The sequence below is a fragment of the Schistocerca gregaria genome, chromosome 7 (genome assembly GCF_023897955.1).
Source record: "Schistocerca gregaria isolate iqSchGreg1 chromosome 7, iqSchGreg1.2, whole genome shotgun sequence".
In the NCBI taxonomy this organism is placed as follows: Eukaryota; Metazoa; Arthropoda; class Insecta; order Orthoptera; family Acrididae; genus Schistocerca; species Schistocerca gregaria.
In genome coordinates this window covers 119,874,466-119,901,398 of record NC_064926.1, presented here as the reverse complement: position 1 = coordinate 119,901,398, position 26,933 = coordinate 119,874,466, and the positions used below count along the sequence as shown (strand labels likewise).

Sequence of the window (26,933 nt, the reverse complement as noted above, 5' to 3'; positions counted from 1 at the left end):
CTACGCCTCTTCGATGAAGTTCAGGTGATGAGATTTGAGTAATTAGTCATCTGTACTCTACGTGTGACATATCAGCCAGGAAGCAAAACGTAATAAAGAAGTGTTCGGGTCATGAGACGTCCCTATGTAAGCGCAGAAACGATGATTCATTATGACGTATGACACTGCTGCAGGAGATACCGAAATGAATTTGATGTGGGACACTTGGGCTCTGTGAAGTCGAAAAAAGCGTCAAATTGCCTACAGTGGCCATTTAAACAATAATGCATGCTCTGCACATGACACGTTAAATATGACATGTGGAATAATCGGGTCTACTGCCGGATGTTTGTGTCGCTCTGGCACAATATTTCGGCCACGTAACTCGTTGCCTTCTTCAGGTGCTACCTGAGACTGCCGTATTGGAGTCGGCCACAGTATTAAAATCACTTCGGAACAACACACTTAAAACCCACTTCGAGCACACTCGTCGAAGAATAAAATTACCAGGTGGGACCTGCTGAGGGAAAGGTCAGAGAGGATGTAAAAGGAGAGCATGGGGCAGCTGGGGAAGCGGCGGGATGAAGAGAGGAGGGGCATCAGTGGGTTTACAAAGAGACAGGATACATGGTGGGGCGGGAGAGGAAGAGGGAAGACAGGGCAGGAGGGAGCGCTGAGACACTGAAATGAGGCACAAGAGATGGAGGGGGAGTGGGAGGGGGAAGCCGCTCAGGAGGAGGGAGGGGGAGGAGAGGGAGCCCCAAGGAGGAGGCAGGAAGAGGGGTTAGAGTTGGTAGGAAGGGTTAGATGTCAGGGCGAAGCTCATCATCCTGGAGGGGTAGACGGTGGAAGTTGTGTTGGGAAAGGAGATGGTGTGGAGATGGAGAGAGGGTGGGACACAACAGTAAAGGCGCGGCAACTGGTTAGGTGTGGAGAGGAAGGGAGATACCAGGGGGTGAGGGGGATCAAGGCAGGTGATAATATATAGTGTGCGGATGTGTTCAAGGAAAATGAGAAGGTGGGGGAAGAGGATGAAGTCTTAGAGAATGCGGGTGGGGAATGGAAGGCGGATGTGGAAGGCAAGGTGGAGCGCATGGCGTTTGAGGATTTGGAGGGCTACATAGAACCGAGGAGGGGCGGAAATCCCGGCGATGCTGGCATAATAAAGGATGGGGTGGATCAAGGATTTGTAGGTGTGAAAGATGGTGGAAGGATGCAGACCCCACATCCAGCCGGACAGGAGTTTCAGGAGGCAGAGGCAGTTGTTAGCTTTGTTTCGGATGGTAAGGAGATGGGGAGTCCAGGAGAGGTGGCAGTCGAGTGTGAGGCCAAGGTATTTGAGGGTAGGAGTGATGTGGATAGGACGGCCATAAGTAGTGAGGTAGTAATCATGGAGGCGGAAAAGCGGGTGGTGCGGCCTATGATGATCGCCTGGAGGGATTAACATGGAGGAACCACTGGTTGCACCAAGCAGTGAATTGGTGAAGGTGGGTTTGGAGGGTACGTTGGGACCATTGAAGGGTAGGATAAAGGGCTAGGAAGGCGGTGTCATAAGCGAACTGGAGAAGATGAACAGGAGGGGGAGGTTTGGGCATATCAGCAGTGTACAGGAGATAGAGGAGATGGGAAAGGACAGAACCTTGGGGCATGTCTGCAGAGGGGTAGAAAGTACAGGAGTTGGAATTGTGGATAGTCACATAGGAGGGACGATGGGAGAGGAAGGAAGCAACGAGACAGATGAAGTTGATGGGGAGAGCATAGGTCTGAAGAGGAGCAAGGATGCCAGACACGGTCATAGGCGTTCTGGAGATCAAGGGAAACAAAGATAGCAGAGCGACGGGAGTTAAGTTGGAGGGAAAGAAGACTGGTAAGGTTAAGGAGCTGGTCGTCGGCTAAGAAGGAAGGCCGGAAGCCACATCGGGTAAGAGGAAGGAAGCGGTGCTGGTTAAGGTGGCGGTGAATACGGCAAGAGAGGATGGCCTCAAAGACCTTACTGAACATGGAGGTGAGGCAGATTGGACGATAGGAAGAGGTATCAGAGGGGGGTTTGTCAGGTTTAGGGAACAGCAAGACATGGGAAGTCTTCCATAGATCGGGGTAAAATCCAGTGGAGAGGAGGACATTGTACAGGGTAGCAAGGACAGAGAGGAAGGATGGAGGGGATTCCTTGAGGTGACGGTAGGTGACGCGATCATGACCAGGGGCGGTGTTGCGTTTGGAGTGGAGGATGAGTGTGATGTCTTCTGTGGCGATGGGAGTGTTGATGTCTGAGGGAGGTAACCGATCCAAGTACTGGAAGCTAGACTCGAGTGGGGGGACAAAGGTGTCAGTGCAGTCAGGGACGGTGGGGAAGAGGGAGTAATCACAATGGGGATCGTCAGGAAAGGAGAAGACCTCGAATAGGTGGGAAGCAAAATGGTTAGCCTTTCTGAGGTTGTCAGGAGCCGTATTGGAGGATCTTGTCCAGTATTTATGGACAGTGGGCGCTGGGTGCTCTCTCTGCCGTCCGCGCCCGCCTGGCGCTGCCTGTAATCTGTTGACTCTTCCCTGGTACTCCCACGGACGTCAGCGCCCGCCTCGTCCACCATCTGCGCGGACCGCGAACCACGAGCGGAACGCCAAATGCGAGTCCAGCGCAGACAGCTGCCACGACCACAGATGGTGGGGGAGCCGGGCGCGGACGTCCTTGGGAGCACCAGGGCAGGGCCAAAACCTCAGGAGCAGCACAAGGTGGGCGTGGACCGCGAACGGAACGCTCGACAAAGGACGGGCCTCAGACAGCTGCCACAGATGGCAACCAAGTCGGTCGCGGACGTCCGAGGGAACACCGGGGAAGAGACAACACATTACAGGCAGCGCCAGGCGGGCGCGGACGGCAGAGAGAGCACCCAGCGTCCACTGGCCATAAATACTGGACAAGATCCTCCAATACGGCAGTCTCAGGATTGTAGCCTATCGCGATTGAGGTTTATCGCGACATTGCTGCATGTGTTGGTCGAGATCCATTGACTGTTAGCAGAATATGGAATCAGTGGGTCCAGGAGGGTAATACGGAATGCCGTGTTGGATCCCAAAAGCCTCGTATCAGTAGCAGTCAAGACGACAGAAATCTTATCCGCATTGGCTGTAACGGTTCGTGCAGCTACATCTCCATCCCTGAGTCAACAGATGGGTACGTTTGCAAAACAACAAAAATCTGCACGAACAGTTGGACGACGTTTGCAGCAGCATGGACTATCAGCCTGGAGACTATGGCTGCGGTTATCCTTGACGCTGCATCACAGACAGGAATGCCTGTGATGGTGTACTCAAAGACGAACCTGGGTGCACGAATGGCAAAACGTAATTTTTTTGGATGAATCCAAGTTCTGTTTAAAGCATCATGATGGTCACATCAGTGTTTGGCGACATCGCGGTGTACGTTCATTGAAAGCGTGTATTCGTCGCCGCCATAGTGGCTTATCACCGGTCGTGATGGTATGGGGTGCCATTGGTTACACGTCTCAGTCACCTTGTGTTCGCAGTGACGGTACTTTGAACAGTGGACGTTACATTTAAGATGCGTTATGACCCTTCATTCGATCCCTGCGAAACTCTACATTTCAGCAGGATGATGCACGACCGCATGTTGGAGGTCCTGTACGGGACTTTCTGGATAAAGAAAATGTTGGACTGCTGCCCTGGCCAGCACATTCTTCAAATCTCTCCCCCATTGAAAAAGTCTGTTCAATGGTAGCTGACAAATGGCTCGTCACAATGCGCCAGTCACTACTCTCGATGAACTGTGGTATCGTGTTGAAGCTGCATGGGCAACTGCACCTGTACACGCCATCCAAGCTCTGTTTGACTCTATGCGCCCCAATTGCGTGAAAATGTAATCACATGTCAGTTCTAGTATTATATATTTGTCCAATGAATACCCGTTTATCATCTGCATTTCTTCTTTGGGTAGAAATTTTAATGGCCAGTGGTGTATTAATCAGAGGATTTGCACGTCTATCTCGAAAACGGTGAAGCTGGTCGAATCTTCACGTGCTGCTGTCGTGAGCATCTACAGGAAAAGGTAGAATGACAGTGAAACTACCACTTGGCGGTAAATGGTTGCACGTCCACGATCCTTCACAGTACGTGGAGTTAGGAAGCTTGTCTGCTATGTAACGTAGGATACATGGTGGTCTGTCGCATCTCTGCCAAAAGAGCACAGTGTTTTTGTACTCACAAAGACACGGTTCATCGTACATTGTTGAACATGGAGCTCTGCAGCTGACCACCCTCATTTGTTCTCATGTCGACCCAATTACGATTGTAGTTGGCGCGGGGCAGTCAGTATTCGACGATTGAACAACGGAAACGGGTCGGCTCTTCGAATGAATCACATTTTTGCTACATTAGGTCGATGGTCGTCTCCACAAAAGCCTCCATCGGGGTTAAAGGGGGTCGAAACGTGTAGTGAGCCACGGACGCGGGCTGGTGGAAGCAGTCTTATGCTGCCGGAGACAATCTCCTGAGCTTTCATGGGATCTGTGGTAGTAATCGAAGACACGATACCAGCTGCGAACCACCGGCATCCACTCATGCTTCATGTTTTCCGCGACAGCGATGTCATACGGCTTAAGTGGTTTCTGTGGGCCAATTTGAGGATGTTTCCAAATTATCAACTCATTCACCTCGACGTCACCTACATCACAATGTTATGTTGTCTACAATTATGCAGTATATGAATGGTACTCCGAATAGATCAGTTATAGGCTGTTGTTCAGGACTGCACTGCGTGATCAGAATTGAAAAATGACTGCGTGTATGTGTACATAATATAATGATGGTTCACATTGATTATAGACGATTAGTTTACGCTCCAACAAGTTGTTTCTGTACATTGTTTGCTCCGCACGGGTCATCTGTATTACTCTGAAAACAAGGAGAGCTCAAATGGTTCAAATGACTCTGAGCACTATGGGACTTAACATGTCAGGTCATCAGCCCCTAGAATTTAGAACTACTTAAACCTAACTAACCTAAGGACATCAGACACATCCATACCTGAGGCAAAATTCGAACCTGTGACCGTTGCGGTCTCGCGGTTCCAGACCTAAGTGCCTAGAACCGCTCGCCCACAACGGCCAGCAAAAGAAGGAGGGGCCACAAGGTAAACATGTGGATCAAGAGAGAAATTAAGCGTGTAGCAAGCGTATATTAAATACTGAGAGTGTGGTAAAATTATACTACTCTAGCTTGCACAGGGTAGAGTAGCATGGAGAGGTGCATCAAACCAGTCTCTGGACTGAAGACAACAACAACAACAACAACAACAACAACAACAACAACATTACAGGCCAAAGAAGGACCTGTCAAGATAAATATTTATTTCTCTTCCGCAAAACCTCTTTAATGTTCTCAGAACGAGCGCCTTTCTCCTCATTTCACTCTTTGACATAATTTGTTTTTTTGATGGTTTAAGTATGTTGAAAACTTACTTTTGAATTTTTGGAGTAAGACCCCCTGTTCAATCTGAAATTTTTCTATATCTTTTTTGTCTTGCCTTCCCATCCATTTTCTTTGTCTGTTTTCCTCTGTTGGAGGAATGTATGGATCTTCTGTATTAATCGGTGTTCTTTCATTATCTCTTGACGTACATAGATTGTACTGCACCTTTCTCTAAGCTCATTTGTTACTTACGGCAGAATGCGTAATACCCATGGCAGTCATTGTTCTCGATTGGACATAATATTTTTCGCCGGATTCTTTTCCAAATCCTTTGATGCCCTTTTACATCGAAGTAAAAGTAGTGTGTCTGACGCATAGAGGACCTCTGGTTCCACAACTGTATTATAATAGCCTATTATAGAAACATTTTTAATTGTGCAGATTTCTCGCGTTCATGTAGAATCTCTACTCTTTTTCACACCTAATTTTAATTGGTTGCCATTTCGATTTTATTTTTATATTTTCACCCAGATGTTTAATTTTAACTAATTTGGAGTCTGGCGTTGCCAAACGTACATTTTAAAATTCTTAGTGAGTTACTTCCATTGGTCATATATTCTGTCTTTTCAAACGATATTTGTAAACCTGGCTGCTCAGCTATTTCCTTCAGAAGTTCTACTCATTACTTTACATTCTCTGAGGTTTCACCTGTTGTCACGAAATCGTCTGCAATGGTCAAGCAGCATGTTGTTTTTCGATTTACCCAAATTCACTCACTCATTAACTTTTTTTTTCTTTCTCCATTTTACAATCTTGGGGTTGGGTTGTTTTGTGGGAAGAGACCAAACTGCGAGGTCATTGGTCTCGTCGGATCAGGCAAGGACGGGGAAGGAAGTCGGCCGTGCCCTTTCAAAGGAACCATCCCGGCATTTACCTGCAGCGATTTAGGGAAATCAGGATGGCCAGACGCAGGATTGAACCGTCGTCCTTCCGAATGCGAGTACAGTGTGCTAACCACTGCGTTTTCCATTCTCTTATAACATTTACCAGCTCGCAGTTGAATAACAATGGCGACCAACCGCCTCCTTATCTGCCTCCTGATACGATGTGGAAGGGCCACAAATTGTTCCAAGAAAATTAGCTCTAGATAATGTGTCTGTAAGAGTTTGCTTAGATATTCCACAGTTTCGCTATCTACTGCAGATTCCTTTAGGCTTTTAAGGAGACATTCTCTGTCTATTGAATCATATGCCCTTTAAATCAACATATGTTACCAATATCTCTTTACTTTATATTTTCGTAACGTAACTATTTGTTTAAGTTTCAGATATTGCTCTGGACAGACTCTGTTATCCCCAAATCGAGCTTGATATTCTAGGATTGAGGATTCAATATGTCCAGAAGATTAAGGTTAGTAACGAAATTCTTCTGTAATTATTGATATCTGTTTTGTCCCCTTTTGTGGAACTAGTGAAATAATGCAACACTGCAGTTTTCTGGAATTGTTTCAGTATTCCAGACCTCACTTACTTTTTATTTTGTAATGGTGACACCTAAACCTCCACTAGTTTTTTTGAATTTGCACTGTGAGGCCATCTTCCCGTGCGTCTTTCTTGTGTTATAACTGTTCGATGTAAACTTTAATCGTATCGATGCTTGTGGGTTTTGAATATTCATTTAAAATACTGTCGTGGAATAGTCGTTGTTTGCTCGACTTTTCATAGATAGCTTTTCCGAATATCCTGCCAGTAACTCATACTTTTCTTCGATGTTTTGAATGCTTGTTTCCATTTTCTTCCCTGATGCACAGTGATTGCAGAGTGCACATAGACAAAGAATTCTTGGGTGATTTCTAACAGGCTTTTGTATTACACTTTTTCAAAGTGTTCTTCTATCATGTAAATTGCTCATCAGACCACCTCTTTTATGTCCTAATAATTTTATTTGTGCACTTCTTTTCAAACTCGTAGATTTTCCAGCCACCGCTTATCTTCCCAATATACCAGTTGTTCGAAGCTTTCTTCTTTTACTTCACTGCTTCTTCACATTTAGTGTTCCACCATTTCTGTTTTCTTTGCTCGTTCTCTGAAGCTATTGCAGATGCTGTCACTTTAATTATTTTTTTAGAGTTTTTAGCATCAGTATTGACTTTTTCAGTAGCTTTTCAAAATCGCATTCGTTTTACTTCAAGGTTTCATTATTAACAAGGGCGAATAACAGTCGTACTGGTAGCTTTCATGATGTCATGTTTTGGAATAAATCTCATGTGGATCTCAGTTTGGTGCGGATCTAAATCAACTTAATTTCGTCTCTTTACTCTAATACTATTGATTTCTTGGAAGTTATATCTGAAAATGGCTTCATGATCAATCTGAAACTCTCCCAAGTCGGGATTTGATGATATCCAAGCTGCTTTCTAGGTAGATTTTTGAAGCGGTTTTAGGGCCGAAATACTTGCCTGTAATTGGCAATCTTGAGCCACTTCTGTAAGTTCCCTTATGAGCTGAACAGTTTCCAATAACTTTTCGGAATGATATCCCCTTACTCGTCTAAACATTGAAGTCTCACACCACGAGTATTATGTTATTTTTCGGAAGTTTCGGCAGACTTTTTCAGATCGCCCCACACGTTTTCTACTTTGTCTCGGTTTTTCTTGTCGTCTCCATTTCTTGGTGCATGGAAACTGAATACTTAGTAACATTTATTCTTGCATTTCATCTATCCGATATATGTATATATTAAATTTACCATCATTAATACGAGACAATGTATCGAAATGGTCATACAACAACAATCAGTACGCACTGGCTGCAGAGAAGCATTATTTAATGTCAACCAGGGAACTGCTGTGGAATACAGGGGAAAATTAGAGGACCAAGCGCCTGTCGTCTTGTCGCCGTTTTGGTCTTCAGTGCGAGGGCTGGTTTGATGCAGCTGTCCGCGCTACTCTGTTCTTCGCAAGCCTATATCCTTCTGAATCTGATTTCTGTATTCATCTCTTGGTTTCGCTCTACAACTTATATCGCCCACACTTCGCTCCAGTACTAAACCGTTGATCCCTTGTTGTCTCAGAAGAGTCTTATCAAGCTATCCCTCCTTATTGTCAGTTTTTTTCTCCCCAATTCTATTAGTACTTTTAATTAGTTACGTTATTTGTCTATTTAATCTTCAGCATTCTTTGTAGCACCGCATTTCAAAGGATCTTGTTCCCTTCTTGCCTTAAATGTATAACTAGTTGTACCTTATACGCCATTTAAAGTGGATTCGCACTCTTTAGTGTGTGTGTGTGCAGCGTATGTAAACAAATGTGCTATTGTCTACCGCATTGTGTCTTGTAATATTGAGCAATAATTGTGAGCAATATTTATATGGACATGGCCCTTTTGGACATGGTGTATTTTAGTGGTGATAAACTTTTATAATGTGCTGAGTTGTATCAACTTGTCATCTTGTGCATGAGATTCAGCGTAAATTTAATATATTTTACTACAAAAGAATGTTTCAGACGTAAAGATGACAAGTAAGAGCTGACCGGAGTGGCCGAGCGGTTCTAGTCGCTACAGTCTGGAGCCACACGACCGCTACGGTCGCAGGTTCGAATCCTGCCTCGGGTATGGATGTGTCTGATGTCCTTAGGTTAGGTAGGTTTAAGTAGTTCTAGGGGACTGATGACCTCAGAAGTTAAGTCCCATAGTGCTCAGAGCCATTTGAACCATTCGACAACTCAGACTATTGAAGCCGGTTGTCTTGAGTAAAAAATATTTTGTGCGATCTTGGCTTTTAAATGTTATTATCAATTAAAACAGACCTCTCTTCAATACTCTCAAAATGAGAAAGTTCAATCTTGTTTTTCTATTTTTTTTTTTGTTCGTCATATAGACTCCTTTCAAAACACTGTCTATTCTACTGAACTGCTCTCCGAAGTCCTTTGCTGTCTCTGACAGAGTTACAATGTCACTGGCAAACGTCAAAGCTATTATTTCTTTTCCCTGGACTTTAAATGCTACTATAAATGTTCTTTGATTTCCTTTACTGTGTGTCCAGCGAACAACGCTAATAGGCCACGTCCCTGTCTCACTCCCATCTCAACAACTGCTTCCCTGCTTCTTCTGTAAAAAAAAAAAAAAAAAAAAAAAAAAAAAAAAAAAAAAAAAAAAATGATGATAGTATTTTGCAACCATGACATATTAACTGATATTCACACCTGTAAGTTCCTGTTATCTTTTGAATCGGAATTATTATATTCTGCTTGAAGTTTGAAGGTATTTCGCCGTCTAGTACATCTTGCACAGGAAATCCAAGAGTTATCATGCCTGGTTCTCCAAAGGCTGTTGGTAGTTTTGACGAAATGTCGTCTGGTCCCGGAGCCTTGTTTCAGTGCTCTGTCAAATTCTTCTTGCAGTATCATATCTGCCATCTCATCTTCATGTACGTCCTCTTACGCTTCTATAGTATTGCCTGCGAGTTAATTTCCCTTGTGTAGACCCTCTATATACTCTTTCACCTTTCCGCTTTCTCTCCTTCACTTACCACTGATTTTTCATCTGAGTTCTTGATGTTCATACAACTGTTTTTTTTTTTTTTTTTTTTTTTTTTTTTTTTTTTTTTTTGTCCAAAGGCGTCTTTAGTATTCCTGTACGTGGCATCTATCTTTCCTCTAGTAATTTTGCTTCTAAATGCTTACATTTCTTCTCGAAACTTTCTCGCTTAGCCATTTTGCACTTTCTGTAAGTATTATCTCTTAGACGTTTATATTCCCTTTAATCCCATTTTTAGACGTTTATATTCCATTTCGCTTGCTTTATTTACTACATTTATATTTCCTGCTTTCATCAGTTAAATTCAGTATCTCCTGTGTTATCTAAGTATTTCTACTTGAGCTTGTCTTTTTTGCCTATTTGATTCTCCGTTGCCTTCACTATGTCATCTCTCAAAGCTTACTTGCACTTCCGATATGTCAAAGTACAATACCATCCAAATTTCTCATTTCTTCACACTTAAGCTTCCTGGCAGTTTCCCCTGTTTTTTTTTTCTTTTTTGTACATGTATACAATAACTATTCGACAAATTTCCATTGTGTGATTCTAAGAATTCTGCCTTAGGAAAATCTCGTGTATTTCTCGGGTATTAAGGGGATAGGACGTCAAACGGGCTGACTTGGAGCAAGAGTCACCACAGGACATTTTAATTTCTACTGTCTATACTTTTACAAATAAATTCATAAAACTTTGTCAGCATGACCAGGAAGGATTGAGCACTCACACTCATCGCAGTGGAAGTTCAAAAACGTAGCAAAATACCGTTTTTTTAAATGTGAAATTTCATCATTTTTTCACTTATTACTGGCTGCATTTGTTGGTATAGGTACACTTTTCTTCCTAAGTGAAAGAGATTCTTCGATTAATTTTTCATAGCGTACAAACAGTAGTTACAGGTGTATGAAACTCTAGAATTTTCCAAATCTATTAAAAACTGTGAAAAAATTGAGATAATTAACTACAAAACTTGAGTTTTTTCTAAACATAAAGTTTAAAATGTAACAGTTCATTCATTTTTTCATAAATTAAATAAGTTCTAGAGTGTCATACACCTGTAACTGTGGTTTGTATGCTGTGCAAAAGTCATCGAAGAATCTCTCTTCCTTATGAAGGAAAGTGTACCTATAGCAACAAATGCAGACAGTAGTAAGTGAAAAAATGATGAAATTTCACATGTAAAAAAAAAGGTATTTTGCTACGTTTTTGAACTTCCACTGCGATGAGTGAGTCCTCAATCCTTCCTGTTCATGCTAATAAAGTTTTATGAATTTATTTGTAAAAGTATAGACAGTGGAAATTAAAATGTCCTGTGGTGCCTCTCCTGCTGCAAGTCGGCCCGTTTGACATCCTACCCCCCGTGTATTTCTCGGGTATTAAGCCTGGTGGTACCGTGCAGACGCCATGATATTTCGGCAAGCCAACCACTTGCCATCTGCAGGAGTTCCTCATGACTCATTCGTGCTGGGGGCTGCTTTCACGTCTTTTGCCTCCCTCTCGCAGCCACCAACCAGTATGCTCCCTCTGGGCGCGGACCTCGGGTGGAGATAGTGTGGTAGGGTAAGCGCGACGTGGGGGCTCCTTAATAGCGTTGCGGCCTGCGTCGACCCTGCCTTGCGACGAGAGCCGATTTCCACCTAAATTTCCACTGTGCTTTTATCACACTCGCAACTAGGTCCCAGGCCTTGCTTAATTGAAATCCGCTGCCATTATTCTTGATACGTCACATAGTCAGATTCTAGAGCCTCTTTTGAAGTGCAATCCTAAAAGGTGCTGAACTGTTCCAGTGACTTAGTTCAGTCGTAATTCATGGGTATTCAAGAGAGATGAAGTGCTCTGGCAAAACAGACATCGTCGGCTACGCGTTTGTGTCACGTCTACACTCAGTGCATATCTCCTGTACCACCCATATCCGCCAGACTATCTCACACAGGCAAGGCATGCTGTAGGCTTCCGGTTTGCGGAGTCCTAGCTCATCCTTTGATTTCACCCAATAAGGATTTCTTCTTTTGCTGGTGTTCGAAGAAGCACTCAAAGTTTTGTTTCCAAAGTGTTCTTCTGATTTTTCTGAGGAGTTCTCAACGTGCGAGGTAATCGCCGTTGTAATAGTCTTCTCTTCTTGTTCAGCAGACTATGGTTTCGGCTTCTTCGGTCTTAAGGTAGGATTGGATTTGATTGTTAAGGGGGAGGAGACCAAACAGTGATGTCGTCGGTCTCATCGGAGTAGGGAAGGACAGGGCAGGAAGTCGGCCGTGCCCTTTCAAAGGAGCCATCCTCGCATTTGCCTGGAGTGATTTAGGGAAATCACGGAAAACCTAAATCAGGATGGACGGACGCGGGATTGAAGCGTCGTCCTCCCGAATACGAGTCCAGTGTGCTAACCACTGCACCACCTCGCTCGGCCCATTAAGGTAGGTTTTATATCGCAGCTGCTCTAATTGTTCCTGGAGAACATCGGCTGCCAGTATTGCAGACCTGCTGCTAGACTGCAGAGCGGTCTAGGACGCTGTAGACATGGACTGTGCGGCTGGTCCCGGCGGAGATTCGAGTCCTCCCTCGGGCATGGGTGTGTTTGTCCTTAGGATAATTTAGGTTACGTAGTGTGTAAGCAGTTAAGTCCCATACCATTTCACACAAATTTGAACATTTTTTTTTATTTTTCAGTTTTTGCTGCTAGACTGTCACTGTTGTAAATTTGATGTGCTGTGTGCACTAATGTGCTGTGTGCACATTCTCAGTGTGAAGAGCCATGACAGCTGGAGACATGAAAGTACAAAACTGTATGTGCCGATTTACGGTCGCCACTGTGTCCTAGTACGTCATCTGGTCTACTCTTGACGTTCACGCCCCAAAATGGAAGTTGCATGTTTTCTTCTGCAGTATTTCCATTCTGAATTAGATATTCTGGCGCAGAGAACTCAGTCGTTGCCAGAAGTCTTGTAAATCATGTCGTCTGTGTTATAGAATTACGAAAAAAATCATTTGCGTACCGAATAAAAGCACGAGGCCTTGCACACTGATGACTGCACGGCTCCTTCTTCAGATGCCTCCCCAAACATATTTGCCACCACTAATAATAGCTATCAGCCCATCACTATTCCATGTGTTTGTTCACGGTAATTTCCATCGAGTGGAAAATAGTTTGACATGAGAACAAATCATAGCAGTTTCGTTAGTACTGGCCCAAGCGTATTTAGGTGAGGTTTATAGAGTCTTTTAGCTGCAACCTTGTAGAGATGTATCAGATCGAAGTTCATCATAAGGTCTCTTGGCACAGTCGCAAGTTTTGGAGCTGGTGGATGACGTAAGCCGAATTTAACTGATGACGGCAGTTTCCCGCAAAGGGTCTGACCATCACTTCTAGATGTTTTGTTGATTCATATGTTGGTGCCAAAATGTTACCAGCAACTGGACAGAGTGGAATCCCTTCCTCGTGGACTTTATTTAGTCTGTAAAGTTTAGGTAATTCTGTCAGAGACAGCGGAGAACCTGGAGGAACAGCTGAACGGAATGGACAGTGTCTTAAAAGGAGGATATAAGATGAACATCAACAAAAGCAAAATGAGGATAATGCAGTGTAGTCGAATTGAAGCTGTTCATGCTCCGCGAATTAGATTAGGAAATGAGACGCTTAAAGTAGTAAAAGAGTTTTGCTATTTGGGGAGCAAAGTTTCTGAAGAAGAGAAATGTGTAAACATCGAGTGTAGATTTAAGTGTCAGGAAGTCGTTCCTGAAAGTATTTGTATAGAGTGTGGCCACGTATGGAAGTGAAACGTAGACGATAAATAGTTTAGACAAGAAGAGAATAGAAGCTTTCGCAATGTGGTGCTACAGAAGAATGCTGAAGATTAGATGGGTAGATCACATAACTAATGAGGAGGTACTGAATACGATTGGGAAGAAGAGAAGTTTGTGGCACAACTTGATTAGAAGAAGGGATCGGTTGGTAGGGCATATTCTGAGGCATCAAGGGATCACCAATTTAGTATTGGAGGGCAGCGTGTAGGTTAAAAATCGTAGAGGGAGACCAAGAGATGAATACACCAGGCAGTTTCAGAATGGTGTAGGTTGCAGTAGGTACTGGGAGATGAAGAAGCTTGCACAGGACAGAGTAGCATGGAGAGCTGCACCAAACCAGTCTCAGGACTGAAGACCACCACAACAACAACAACAACAACAAGTTTAGGTAGCGCAGCTGCTCATAGACGAAGTTCCTTTAACGTCGTCTTATCTGGGCATCTGTACTGGAGAAGTGGAGAAGCTCAGTGGCCTTTCTCTTGAATCGGTTAGGAGGAATGTCATCTATTTTTCCTTTAAGTGTCGTCCTCTAATAAGTCGAATATTTTTTGCTTGTATACTCCCTATGACAGTTCCATTTCGAGTGCCGAGCGGAAAGATGTTCGTTCATTTCACTTGCCGGAGCGTCGCTCGTGTGAAGTTTTCCTCGTTAGTGTTGTTCTGTCTACCGAGTGAGTCGTAGCACCTCCGCTCCGCCTTACTGTATGTTACCTTCGTCTACTTGCAGCGGCGTCTGCCGCTCTGCTACGGCTACCATGGTTTTCACGTAAATTCCACGAAAAGGTACTGTGAGCTTCACTTAAGATAAAACAACGTGACACGTGCAGCCCGGGTCTGTAGAAATTCACGATTGGCCTGTCGATAAAATTCATGTCAATTCTGATTAGGTCCACACCACCTACTTTGACGCAGACGAGCACGTGTTTTATTTGAAATTTACGGATCCCCTTGACGTTGAATGATTACTGTCGCGACATGCTTCTCGAGTCCCGTTCAAGCATCGCGAAACTTCCGTTAGTATGGTGTCACTCGGAGATGCTGAAATTGACTATGGCATTGTTCGAGAGATTGACGACAACTTTCCAAGGGGCATATTGACACCTTATGGTAACGTGAAAACGTCTGTCAACGTTGGTCTACTCAAAACAGATTACAGTGTTGTAGAGGAATTCGTTCCGCGAAAATGCATGTCAAACGCTATACTCCATCACATTTACAAGTATGTGGTTACCGCGTTCATGTCATGTATACTGGCCAAGAGGGAAGCTGCTTCGTATGTAATGAAAGTGCACATGTTCGGTCTAATTGCCCGCGGAGGCTTATTGTGTTAAATCCACCATTAATGCAGCGTCGCAAATTGACGGTTGCTCATCTTGTTCTTTCCACGCCCGACGTCGGACCTACTTCTGCTTCGGATCATAATGAACAAAAACTCAGTTCTAATAATAGTGTTAATGAATTTCCGCCTTCACCTCCGCAACAGGTTCAGAATTCTTTTAGTCCTAGGATAGAACCTGTAACAGTGACATGCAAGTTACGTCCCACTTGAGATGGTGAAGGCGAGGATTTGACTGTGCCTTCTGCCCCAACCTCTTCCGCATAGATTGCGTCCCCTGCTCCTCTCGATGCTACGATACCTCCCGTCCGTGGTACGCTGAGTAGTGAAGAAGTTTCGTCCAGCGCCGGCCAAGCGGTTCTAGATGCTAGAGTCTGGAACCGCGCGGCCGCTACGGTCGCAGGTTCGAATCCTGCGTCGGGCATGGCTGTGTGTGATGTCCTTAGGTTAGTTAGGTTTAAGTAGTTCTAAGCTCTAGGGGACTGACAACCTCAGCAGGTAAGTCCCATAGTGCTCAGAGCCATTTGAACCATTCTTTGTCCAGCATCCCTCCCGCTCGCGAAGTGGCTCCTTCTGAGCTGGCTGTGTTTGGAGAGGGAGCGGAGTCCCCCACTTCGTCTTTATGTCCTCTGTTACAGTCCGAGACGATTCAATGTCCTCCTGCTAGCATTCCACGTAGCCGACAGAAACAGCGCATACAACCTGACCGTGGGGTGGCACGTAAGAAATCTAAGAAAAGGCATTCCTGTTGCTGAGATGGAAATATTGGATTCTGGCAGGGGTATAGGTTGTCAACTTTTTTGTCTTACCTAGGTTCTTTCATAGGCCCCGTCTGGCAATGGTCACACAGTGGATCGTTGGAATTTTTATAAAGAGGAAATTGTTTATCTGTTGCGTAAGAGTCCTCCGGGTATTCTGTTGCGTGGTGATTGTCTTCCGTCTTGCAGATCAATCTGCAAATTTTAATTCGTTTCGCGAATTACATGAATTGGTCCTCCTTACGCCTCAAAGACATCTGGATACGTAAATATCCGACGTTAACTAAATTTATCCACTTTAGTGCGACTGCTACTAACAGGTTAGATAGGTTTTGCTTATCACAGTGCATGCGCGATAATACACTACTGGCCATTAAAATTGCTACACCGTGAAGAAATGCAGATGATAAACGGGTATTCATTGGACAAATATATTATACCAGAACTGACATGTGATTACATTTTCACGCAATTTGGGTGCATCGATCCTGAGAAATTAGTACCCAGAACAACCACCTCTGGCCCTAATAACGGCCTTGATACGCCTGGGCATTGAGTTAAACAGAGCTTAGATGCCGTGTACAGGTACAGCTGCCCATGCAGCTTCAACACGATACCACAGTTCATCAAGAGTAGTGACTTGCGTATTGTGACGAGCCAGTTGCTCGGCCACCATTGATCAAACGTTTTCAATTGGTGAGAGATCTGAAGAATGTGCTGGCCAGGGCAGCAGTCTATTATTTTCTGTATCCAGAAAGTCCCTTACAGGTCCTGCAACATGCGGTCGTGCATTTCGCAGGGATAGAATGAAGGGTAGAGCCACGGGACGTAACACATCTGAAATGTAACGTCCGCTGTTCAAAGTGCTGTCAATGCGAACAGGAGGTAACCAATGGCACCCGATACCATCGCGCCAGGTGATACGCCAGTATGGCGATGACGAATACACGCTTCCAATGTGCGTTCACCGCGATGTCTCCAAACACGGATGCGACCATCATGATGCTGTTAACAGAACCTGGATTCACCCGAAAAATGACGTTTTGCCATTCGTGCACCCAGGTTCGTCGTTGAGTACACCATCGCAGGCGCTTCTGTCTGTGATGCAGCGTCAAGGGTAACCGCAGCCATGGTCTCCGAGCTGATAGTCCATGCTGCTGCAAACGTCGGCGAACTGTTCGTGCAGATGGTTGTTGTCTTGCACACGTCCCCACCTGTTGACTCAGGGAGACGTAGCTGCACGATCCGTTGCAGCCATGCGGATAAGATGCCTGTCGACTGCTAGTGATAAGTGATACGAGGGCGTTGAGATCCAGCACGGCATTTCATATTAGCTTCCTGAACTCACCGATTCCATATTCTGCTAACAGTCATTGAATCTCTACCAACGCGAGCAGCAGCGTCGCGATGCGATAGACCGCAATCGCGATAGGCTACAATCCGACCTTTATCAAAGTCGGAAACCTGATGGTAGGCATTTCTCCTCCTTACGCGAGGCATCACAACAACGTTTCACCAGGCAACGCCGATCAATTGCTGTTTGTGTATGAGAAATCGGTTGGAAACTTTCCTCATGCAGCACGTTGTAGGTATCGCCACCGGCGCCAACTTTGTGTGAATGCTCTGAAAAGCTATTTATTTGCATATCACAGCATCTTCTACCTGTCGGTTAAATTTCACGTCTGTTGCACTTCATCTTAGTGGTGTAGCAATTTTAATGGCCTGTAGTGTATTAAAGTCGTCCCAGCTTCCTCTACGGATTACTGTGCGGTGACTACAGCTCTCTGTCTCAAACGGCAACCCGTCAAATTGTTTCACACTCCGGGGATGTTAAACGTTGCTCACCTAGCTGACCCCTCTCTTTATGACGTGATGCAAGCCGTGTGGGGGCGTACTCCACGGTCCACCAGAAAGTACTCTTCCATCCTTGACTGGTGAACATAGCCGGGAAAACCAAGGCTCAGGCAGACTTTGATACTTTTATGTGCTGCCAAAGTGCGAGACTTTCGGAGAACATCCGAATACTGCTATTCCATCCCTACGCTCCTGCGGATCAGGCCCCTCTGAGAATTATGGCTGTAAAGGCAAAACTGTTGACCTTGAGGGAAGTAAAAATGGAATGTTTGAAAATGCGATCCAAGCCACCTTCATTGGTGACGGAAGAACTGACTTCCTTATATCATTTGCTTCGGCATCAAGTCCGTCGCCGTCGTGTTTGTATTAATTCTCTCTGAGCAAATAATGGACGTATCGTAATGGCGCAAGCTGATATAGTGCGTGTCTTACACCATCACTATCAGACATCTACAACATCGATGAGTCCAATGAAACCTTTTACGACCCACTAGTCAGCACGCTGGATACGACAATTGCACCTGAACATAATGAAACGTTCTTAGCTGCCTTTCAGCCTGAGGAAGTTTACATATTGTGGGGCCATCTTCTCAATAGTCCCCGGGTCTGGATGGACTTGCCAAGGAATTTTACGTGCGCTTTTGGCCGTTCTTGGGTGCTACCTTTACGTCCTTTATGAATGAAGTGTTACAGGGCAGAGTAGTGCCGACCTCGTTCAAAGTGGGAAAAATTGTTTTAATCCCGAAATGCCCTGGACCGAATGCCCCTGACAGCTTTCGCCCACTTACTTTACAAGACTGTGACGAGGACTCTCATGAAGACGACTGTCGCAAAACGTCAGAGATGCGAACCTGGTCGTATCATTCTTACTCCTATCGTCGAGTGTGACGTGGTTTCGGTTGTCGCTGTAACGTCCGTCCCTTGTGCCCTTGCCCTTTTAGACTTTGGTAAGGCCTTTGATCATGTTAGTCACAACTTTTTGCTTCGGATTCTGAAGGCACACGATAAGTGCTATTAAATCTGTTTATGGGTATTTCAGCTTCGATGGTTGTTAATGATCAACTCACGTCCCCGATAAATATCCGTCGGGGAGTGCCTCAACGAAGACCGCTATCAATGACTTTGTTTGTTTTGTCTGTGGAACCCCTACTTTGGATGCTAGCATCCCATCTGAAAGGTTGGACGCTTTTTGGAGGTATTATAGCTGTCAGTGCATACGCGGATGACGTGATGGTTCTACTCCGCAATCCTGCGGAGATACCTCGACTAATAGCTGTAATCGATGTTATTGTGGGAGTTCAGGTGCACTACTTAATGAAGGTAAATGCAAGTTTCTTACTTTGCGAGGTTTTGATGACGCGGTTGTTCCATGGCTACTGTAGTGGATCGGCATACGTCTCTCGGCATCACTATTGATCGTTGTCCACTCAAGATGGCGACACACAACCGGACGTCCGTTACGGAAAAAATTCAGGGAGCGATACTAACAGGCGTTCTCATACTCTGCTCCGGAAAGTGCATATGAAAAGTTATTAAGTGGCCCAATTTTATCCGCTTCCGTCGATGATGGCGAAGAAACCACAACAATTGTCTGGTCGTTTCTTATGGAAAAAGACATATATTTCGCCCACAGTAGAGGTGGCCACGAAGCCTCGTTCCTTTGGGGGGCGGGGCTTGGCCGATATACGAAGGAAGAAGCAGATGCTATGTGTGCAAATTCATGTTTTGGCGATAACTCAAGAAATTCACACATTCACGTCTAGTTTATTTCTCTGTGTCCGTCCTGCTAGTTTGAACCTCCTATTGACGTTGGTCTCATAAATTATAAGTTAAAACATACGAGTGACTTCTATCTTGTGTTGAGCTATTTAGGGGCTGATATTTTATGGTGACCAGTCCTCACCACGAAATTCCTAGACTCGTCGGAAAGCAGTCCCTTGCCCGAACCTCGCTGCCGGCCACGGTGGTCTCGCGGTTCTAGGCGCGCAGTCCAGAACCGTGCGACTGCTACGGTCGCAGGTTCGAATCCTGCCTCGGGCATGGATGTGTGTGATTTCCTTAGGTTAGTTAGGTTTAAGTAGTTCTAAGTTCTAGGGGACTAATGACCACAGCAGTTGAGTCCCACAGTGCTCAGAGCCATTTGAACCGAACCTCGCTGAAAGAGAATCGCCGCAAACAACCTGGACTACAGTTTGGTTCAATATTAGTCTTCCGATTTTGCGATGCGCGTAGCATCCTCGTGGTATAAGGTAGTAAATAACTCGATGCCAACGAACGAGCTACTTCTCGTTTTGTTCTTAGCGACGTGGATTTATGTAATCGTTGAACGTCGACAGATATGATACGGCATCGTTGTGGCGGCCATATGACAAATTTGTCTTGGATTAAAAAATAACTGGCCTTTTTTACTCCATCTTCCGAGATTGTATACACTACGGACATCACATTGTGCTCAGATTCTTCCTTTATTTCACGGCCAAAAACGCATACCGCTATGCGGTTGCTGGGACACTTCGTTCATTATGTCGTAGAAGGCGAGGGGGAAGATCAGATGAACTTCATGCAGTACATGATTACGGCTTATTGGACATGCTTGCGAATGCCCCGATATCGAGACATCTTCGCCAACATGATGAATCTCATTTTCCGTCGGCAAGGTGTTTCTCAATTTCATTTTTCTGATGATAGGTGATTTTTTTGTTGATGTTTATATTCTCATCTGATTCGTTTCTGCTTGTTCTCCCCTAGTTTCCCTGTTTTTTGTTCTGTGTTCTGACGCAATATCACTCTAGTTCTATTATAAAATGTATAGAGATGAATTATATTTACACATGAGTTTGCTACTTAGAATATGATCTGATTTCTTTGTCTTTCTGGTTTAGATCCTATATTTAAAAAAATAAATACACATAATATTAAATAAATAAAAATTTTAAAAATTTAAAAAAATGATGATTCACATCATGAGACCTTGCTTGTGGTTGGTGGCTACTTTTTCGGATTTTTTTCCTTTCTCTTTTTATTTATTATTCTTTTATCATAATTAACTTTCCCATTTGGAGATTATATTACATGATGATTTGACTATGGTCTACTGAAGGTTTATAATAGTACCAAGTTGGTTGGTTGGTTGGTTGTTTGGGGGAAGAGACCAAACAGCGAGGTTATCGGTCTCATAGGGTTAGGGAAGGATGGGGAAGGAAGTCGGCCGTGCCCTTTCAAAGGAACCATCTCGGCATTTGCCTGGAGCGATTTAGGGAAATCACGGAAAACCTAAATCAGGATGGCCGGACGCGGGATTGAACCGTCGTCATTCCGAATGCGAGTCCAGTGTGCTAACCACTGCGCCACCTCGCTCGGTATAGTACCAAGTAACTCTAATAATAAATAGAAAAAAATAATTTGGTCTCGGTGCAGCGTCTTAGATTAGTAATCACTTTAAGGGTTCGGATTAATAAAAAGCATTCGGGGCCGAAGACTTGCGGCAAAAGAAGCCACTCTCATTCTGCCAACGGCCTTGTCAAAGGGGGCGCGGAAGAGCGAACAGAAGTTCAGGGCACTCTCTTGTCCTTGGGGTGGGAAACTGTCACTAATGGCGGAAGAAGGACCAATGATAAACGGCATGAGGAATTAGAAGGCAGTGGAAACCACTACATTAAAGACACATTACGTGTATCCACAGGACATTTTGCCTGTAATTGAAAAAGTGTCATGGTGATCCCTCCATTGGTAAAAGATTCGGAATATACCACCATTCAGATGTGCGGGAGGGGACTGCCAAGGGGGAGGTGACAATTGGAAAAAGATTGAGTAATCAACGAAAGGATAACGACGTATGAATAGGGGCGTGAAATGTCAGAACCCTAAACGTGGTAGGGAAATTAGAAAATCTGAAAAGGGAAACGCAAAGGCTCAATCTAGATATAGTAGGAGTCAGTGAAGTGAAATGGAAAGAAGACAAGGATTTCTGATGAGATGAGCATAGAGTAATATCAACAACAGAAGAAAATGGTATAACGGGAGTAGGATTCGCTATGAATATGTAGGTAGGGCAGGATTGTGTCACTGTGAACAGTCAGAATCGACAGGAAACCAACACGGACAACGATAGGTTAGGTGTAGATGCCGACATCCGAAGTTGAAGATTAAGAGGTAGACTATACTCAAATGGTAATACTGTACATAGAGGGAGATGAAATTCTGATAGTTATGGGGGACTGTATGCAGTTGTAGGGGAAGGATTAGGAGAAGAGGTTATAGGAGCTTAAGAGAAGCAATGAGAGAGGAGAAAGTCTGTAGTAAATTTCAGCTCGTAATGGCTAACATTCCGTTAGCCGCAGTCTGGGACGTGTTTCCAGGAACACACTCCCAGGCTGTGGCTAAGCCACGTCTCTGCATTATCCTTTCTTCCAGGAGTGCTAGTTCTGCTAGGTTCGCAGAAGAGCTTCTGTAAAGTCTGGAAGGTTGGAGATGAGGTACTGGCAGAATTGTAGCTGTGAGGATGGGTCGCCAGTCGTGCTTGAGTAGTTCAGTCGACCGCCATCACGGTACCTAAGCGTGTTCCGTCAGAGGCCTAGCTGCCCTCTGCAATAAGGGAAACTGAGTTCATGGACCAGCGATGAACATGAACAAGCGGTATGGGACGTCCTCCCCCGAACAAATAGAAGGAACAATGGTTTTTTGTTTCAGGCTTTGATCACAATATGAATTCTTTAGACGATGACCGGTTTCAGTCCGTAATGAACATCCTCACATCTATAATATACAAATATATACACCTAGTGAGCAGAGTATCTTTCAACATTATACAGCAATACGTATCACAATATACTATCATACAACCAGGGAGATGTACAGAAAATAGGGTGAAACGTACCTTTTTTCAACACATCCTAAAGTGATAAGGCCATAATGGCATCGTCAAAACCAATAAATATAATCAGCATAGCATCATCACATAGATCTAAAGTAAGGTGTAGAATAGGCCACATCGTCCACAGTCATTATTGCAACTGGCTGCTTAAGTACAGTAGCTACCAGACCCCCCCCCCCATGAACCATGGACCTTGCCGTTGGTGGGGAGGCTTGCATGCCTCAGCGATATAGGTAGCTGTACTGTAGGTGCAACCACAACGGAGGCGTATCTGTTGAGAGGCCAGACAAATGTGTGGTTCCTGAAGAGGGGCAGCAGCCTTTTCAGTAGTTGCAAGGACAACAGTCTAGATGATTGACTGATCTGCCCTTGTAACAATAACCAAAACGGCCTTGCTGTGTTGGTAGTGCGAACGGCTGAAAGCAAGGGGAAACTACGGCCGTAATTTTTCCCGAGGGCATGCAGCTTCACTGTATGATTACATGATGATGGCGTCCTCTTGGGTAAAATATTCCGGAGGTAAAATAGTCCCTCATTCGGATCTCCGGGCGGGGACTACTCAAGAGTATGTCGTTGTCAGGAGAAAGAAAACTGGCGTTCTACGGATCGGAGCGTGGAATGTCAGTTTCCTGAATCGGGCAGGTAGGTTAAAAAATTTAAAAGGGGAAATGGATAGGTTAAAGTTAGATATAGTGGGAATTAGTGAAGTTCGGTGCCAGGAGGAACAAGACTTCTGGTCAGGTAAATACAGGGTTATAAACACAAAATCAAATAGGGGTAGCGCAGGAGTAGGTTTAATAATGAATAGGAAAATAGGGATGCGGGTAAGCTACTACAAACAGCATAGTGAACGTATTATTGTGGCCAAGATAGATACGAAGCCCACACCTACTACAGTAGTACAAGTTTATATGCCAACTAGCTCTGCAGATGACGAAGAAATTAAAGAAATGTATGATGAAATAAAAGAAATTATTCAGATAGTGAAGGGAGACGAAAATTTAATAGTCATGGGTGACTGGAATTCGAGTGTAGGAAAAGGGAGAGAAGGAAAGGTAGTAGGTGAATATGGATTGGGGCTAAGATATGAAAGAGGAAGCCGCTTGGTAGAATTTTGCACAGAGCACAACTTAATCATAGCTAACACCTAGTTTAAGAACCATGAAAGAAGGTTGTATACATGGAAGTACCCTGGAGATACTAAAGGTATCTGATAGCTTATATAATGGTAAGATAGAGATTTAGGAACCAGGTTTTAAATTGTAAGACATTTTCAGGGGCAGATGTGGACTCTGATCACAATCTATTGGTTATGACCTGTACATTAAAACTGAAGAAACTGCAAAAAGGTGGGATATTAAGGAGATGGGACCTGGATAAACTGAAAGAACCTGTGGTTGTACAGAGTTTTAGGGAGAGCATAAGGGAACAATTGACAGGAATGGGGGAAAGAAATACAGTAGGAGAAGAATGGGTAGCTTTGAGGGATGAAGTAGAGAAGGCAGCAGAGGATCAAGTAAGTAAAAAGACGAGGGCTAGTAGAAATCCTTGGGTAACAGTCGAAAAATTGAATTTAATTGATGAAAGGAGAAAATATAAAAATGCAGTAAATGAAGCAGGCAAAAAGGAATACAAACATCTCAAAAATGAGATCGACAGGAAGTGCAAAATGGCTAAGCAGGGATGGCTAGAGGACAAATGTAAGGATGTAGAGGCTTATCTCACTAGGAGTAAGAAAGATACTGCCTACAGGAAAAAATAAAGAGACCTTTGGAGACAAGAGAACCACTTGTATGATCATCAAGAGCTCAGATGGAAACCCAGTTTTAAGCAAAGAAGGGAAAGCAGGAAGGTGGAAGGAGTATATAGAGGGTCTATACAAGGGCGATGCACTTGAGGACAATATTATGGAAATGGAATAGGATGTAGATGAAGATGAAATGGGAGATACGATACTGAGTGAAGAGTTTGACAGAGCACTGAAAGACCTGAGTCGAAACAAGGCCCCGGGAGTAGACAACATTCCATTAGAACTACTGACGGCCTTGGGAGAGCCAGTCCTGACAAAACTCTACCATCTGGTGAGCAAGATGTATGAGACAGGCGAAATACCCTCAGACTAAAAGAAGAATATAATAATTCCAATCCCAAGGAAAGCAGGTGTTGACACATGTGAAAATTAGCGAACAATCAGTTTAATAAGCCACAGCTGCAAAATACTAACACGAATTCTTTACAGACGAATGGAAAAACTAGTACAAGCCGACCTTGGGGAAGATCAGTTTGGATTCCGTAGAAATACTGGAACACATGAGGCAATACTGACCTTACGACTTATCTTAGAAAAAAGATTAAGGAAAGGCAAACCTACGTTTCTAGCATTTGTAGACTTAGAGAAAGATTTTGATAATGTTGACTGGAATACTCTCTTTCAAATTCTAAAGGTGTCAGGGGTAAAATACAGGGAGCGAAGGGCTATTTACAATTTGTACAGAAACCAGATGGCAGTTGTAAGAGTCGAGGGACATGAAAGGGAAGCAATGGTTGAGGAGGGCGTGGGACAGCGTTGTAGCCTCTCCCCGATGCTATTCAATCTGTATTTTGAGCAAGCAGTAAAGGAAACAAAGTAAAGTGCGGAGTAGGTATTAAAATCCATGGAGAACAAAGAATAATTTTGAGGTTCACTGAAGACATTGTAATTCTGTCAGAGACTGCAAAGGACTTGGAAGAGCAGTTGAATGGAATGGACAGTGTCTTGAAAGGAGGATATAAGATAAACAACAACAAAAGCAAAACGAGGATAATGGAATGTAGTCGAATTAAGTGGGGTGATGCTGAGGGAATTAGATTAGGAACTGAGACACTTAAAGTAGTAGATGAGTTTTGCTATTTGCAGAGCAAAATAACTGATGATGGACGAAGTAGAGAAGATGTAAAATGTAGACTGGCAATGGCAAGGAATGCGTTTCTGAAGAAGAGAAATTTGTTAACATCGAGTATAGATTTAAGTGTCAGGAAGTCTTTTTTGAAAGTAATTGTTTGGAGTGTAGCCATGTATGGAAGTGAAACGTGGACGATAAATAGTTTGGACAAGAAGAGAATAGTAGCTTTCGAAATGTGGTGCTACAGAAGAATGCTGAAAATTAGATGGGTAGATCACGTAACTAATGAGGAAGTATTGAATAGGATTGGGGAGAAGAGAAGTTTGTGGCACAACTTGACCAGAAGAAGGGAATGGTTGGTAGGACATGTTCTGAGGCATCAAGGGATCACCAATTTAGTACTGGAGGGCAGCGTGGAGGGTAAAAATCGTAGAGGGAGACCAAGAGATGAATACACTAAGCAGATTCAGAAGGATGTAGGTTGCAGTAGGTACTGGGAGATGAAGAAGCTTGCACAGGATAGAGTAGCATGGAGAGCTGCATCAAACCAGTCTCAGGACTGAAGACCACAACAACAACAGCTACCAGAAATCTGTGTGCCTACATCATCCCTAGATTTCGCTGTTGTCGGCTTAGATGTAGTCATCATTTACGCAGAAGACATAATCTGATACAAACACATTATGTAAAATACATGTAGCAAACTTTTAAAATTGATAACTATTATGTTGAAAGACACTGCTCACTAGGTGTATATATTTGTGTATTATAGATCTGAGGATAGTCATTACGGACTGAAACCGGTCATCATCTAAAGAATGCATATTGTGATCAAAGACTGGAATAAAAAACATTTGACAGTATTGGATCACTGTTTGTATACGCGACCATGTCGCAGTTGGTGTATAACGAACAAAATGAGATCAACAAAAACTGTCGGTAGAGCTTGTGCCCGCGAAAGGCAAAAGTCCCGTCCGGCACAAAGCTTTAATCAGCCAGAAAGTTTCAGGTATGTTGTCTTTTGCCCTTACTGTTTAATCTTCACATCAAAGAAGCAATGACGTAAATAAAAAAACAATTCAGGAGTGGAAATAAAACTTAATAAGCACAGAATATGGACTGAGAATAAATCGAAGAAAGAGGAGAGTCATGAGAAGTAGTAGAAATGAGAACAGCGAGAAACTTAACGTCAGGATTGATGGTCATGACGTGTATGAAGTTAAGGAATTCTGCTACCTATACAGCAAAGTAATCAATGATGGTCAGAGCAAAGAGAACATCAAAAACAAACTTGCACTGCAAAAAGCGAATTCCTGGCCAAGAGAATTCTACTACTATCAAAAATAGGTCTTAATTTGAGGAAAAAATTTCTGAGAATGTACGTTTGGAGCACAGAATTGTATGGTAGTGAAATATAGACTGTGGGAACATCGGAACAGAAGAGAATCGAAGAATTTGAGATGTTGTGCTACAGACGAATGTTGAAAATTAGGG

The 26,933-nt window shown here is 43.9% G+C and overlaps 1 protein-coding gene across 1 annotated transcript in view; it reads left to right on the top strand.

Moving 5' to 3' along the window:
• The first annotated feature begins 2,601 nt into the window (after positions 1-2,601).
• Positions 2,602-26,933, top strand: part of LOC126282315 (myogenesis-regulating glycosidase-like) — a 90,030-nt gene continuing 65,698 nt past the window's right edge. The window contains exon 1 of the mRNA XM_049981972.1: positions 2,602-2,926. Coding sequence (XP_049837929.1) covers positions 2,602-2,926 — 325 coding nt within the window. The remainder of the gene's footprint in view (positions 2,927-26,933) is intronic.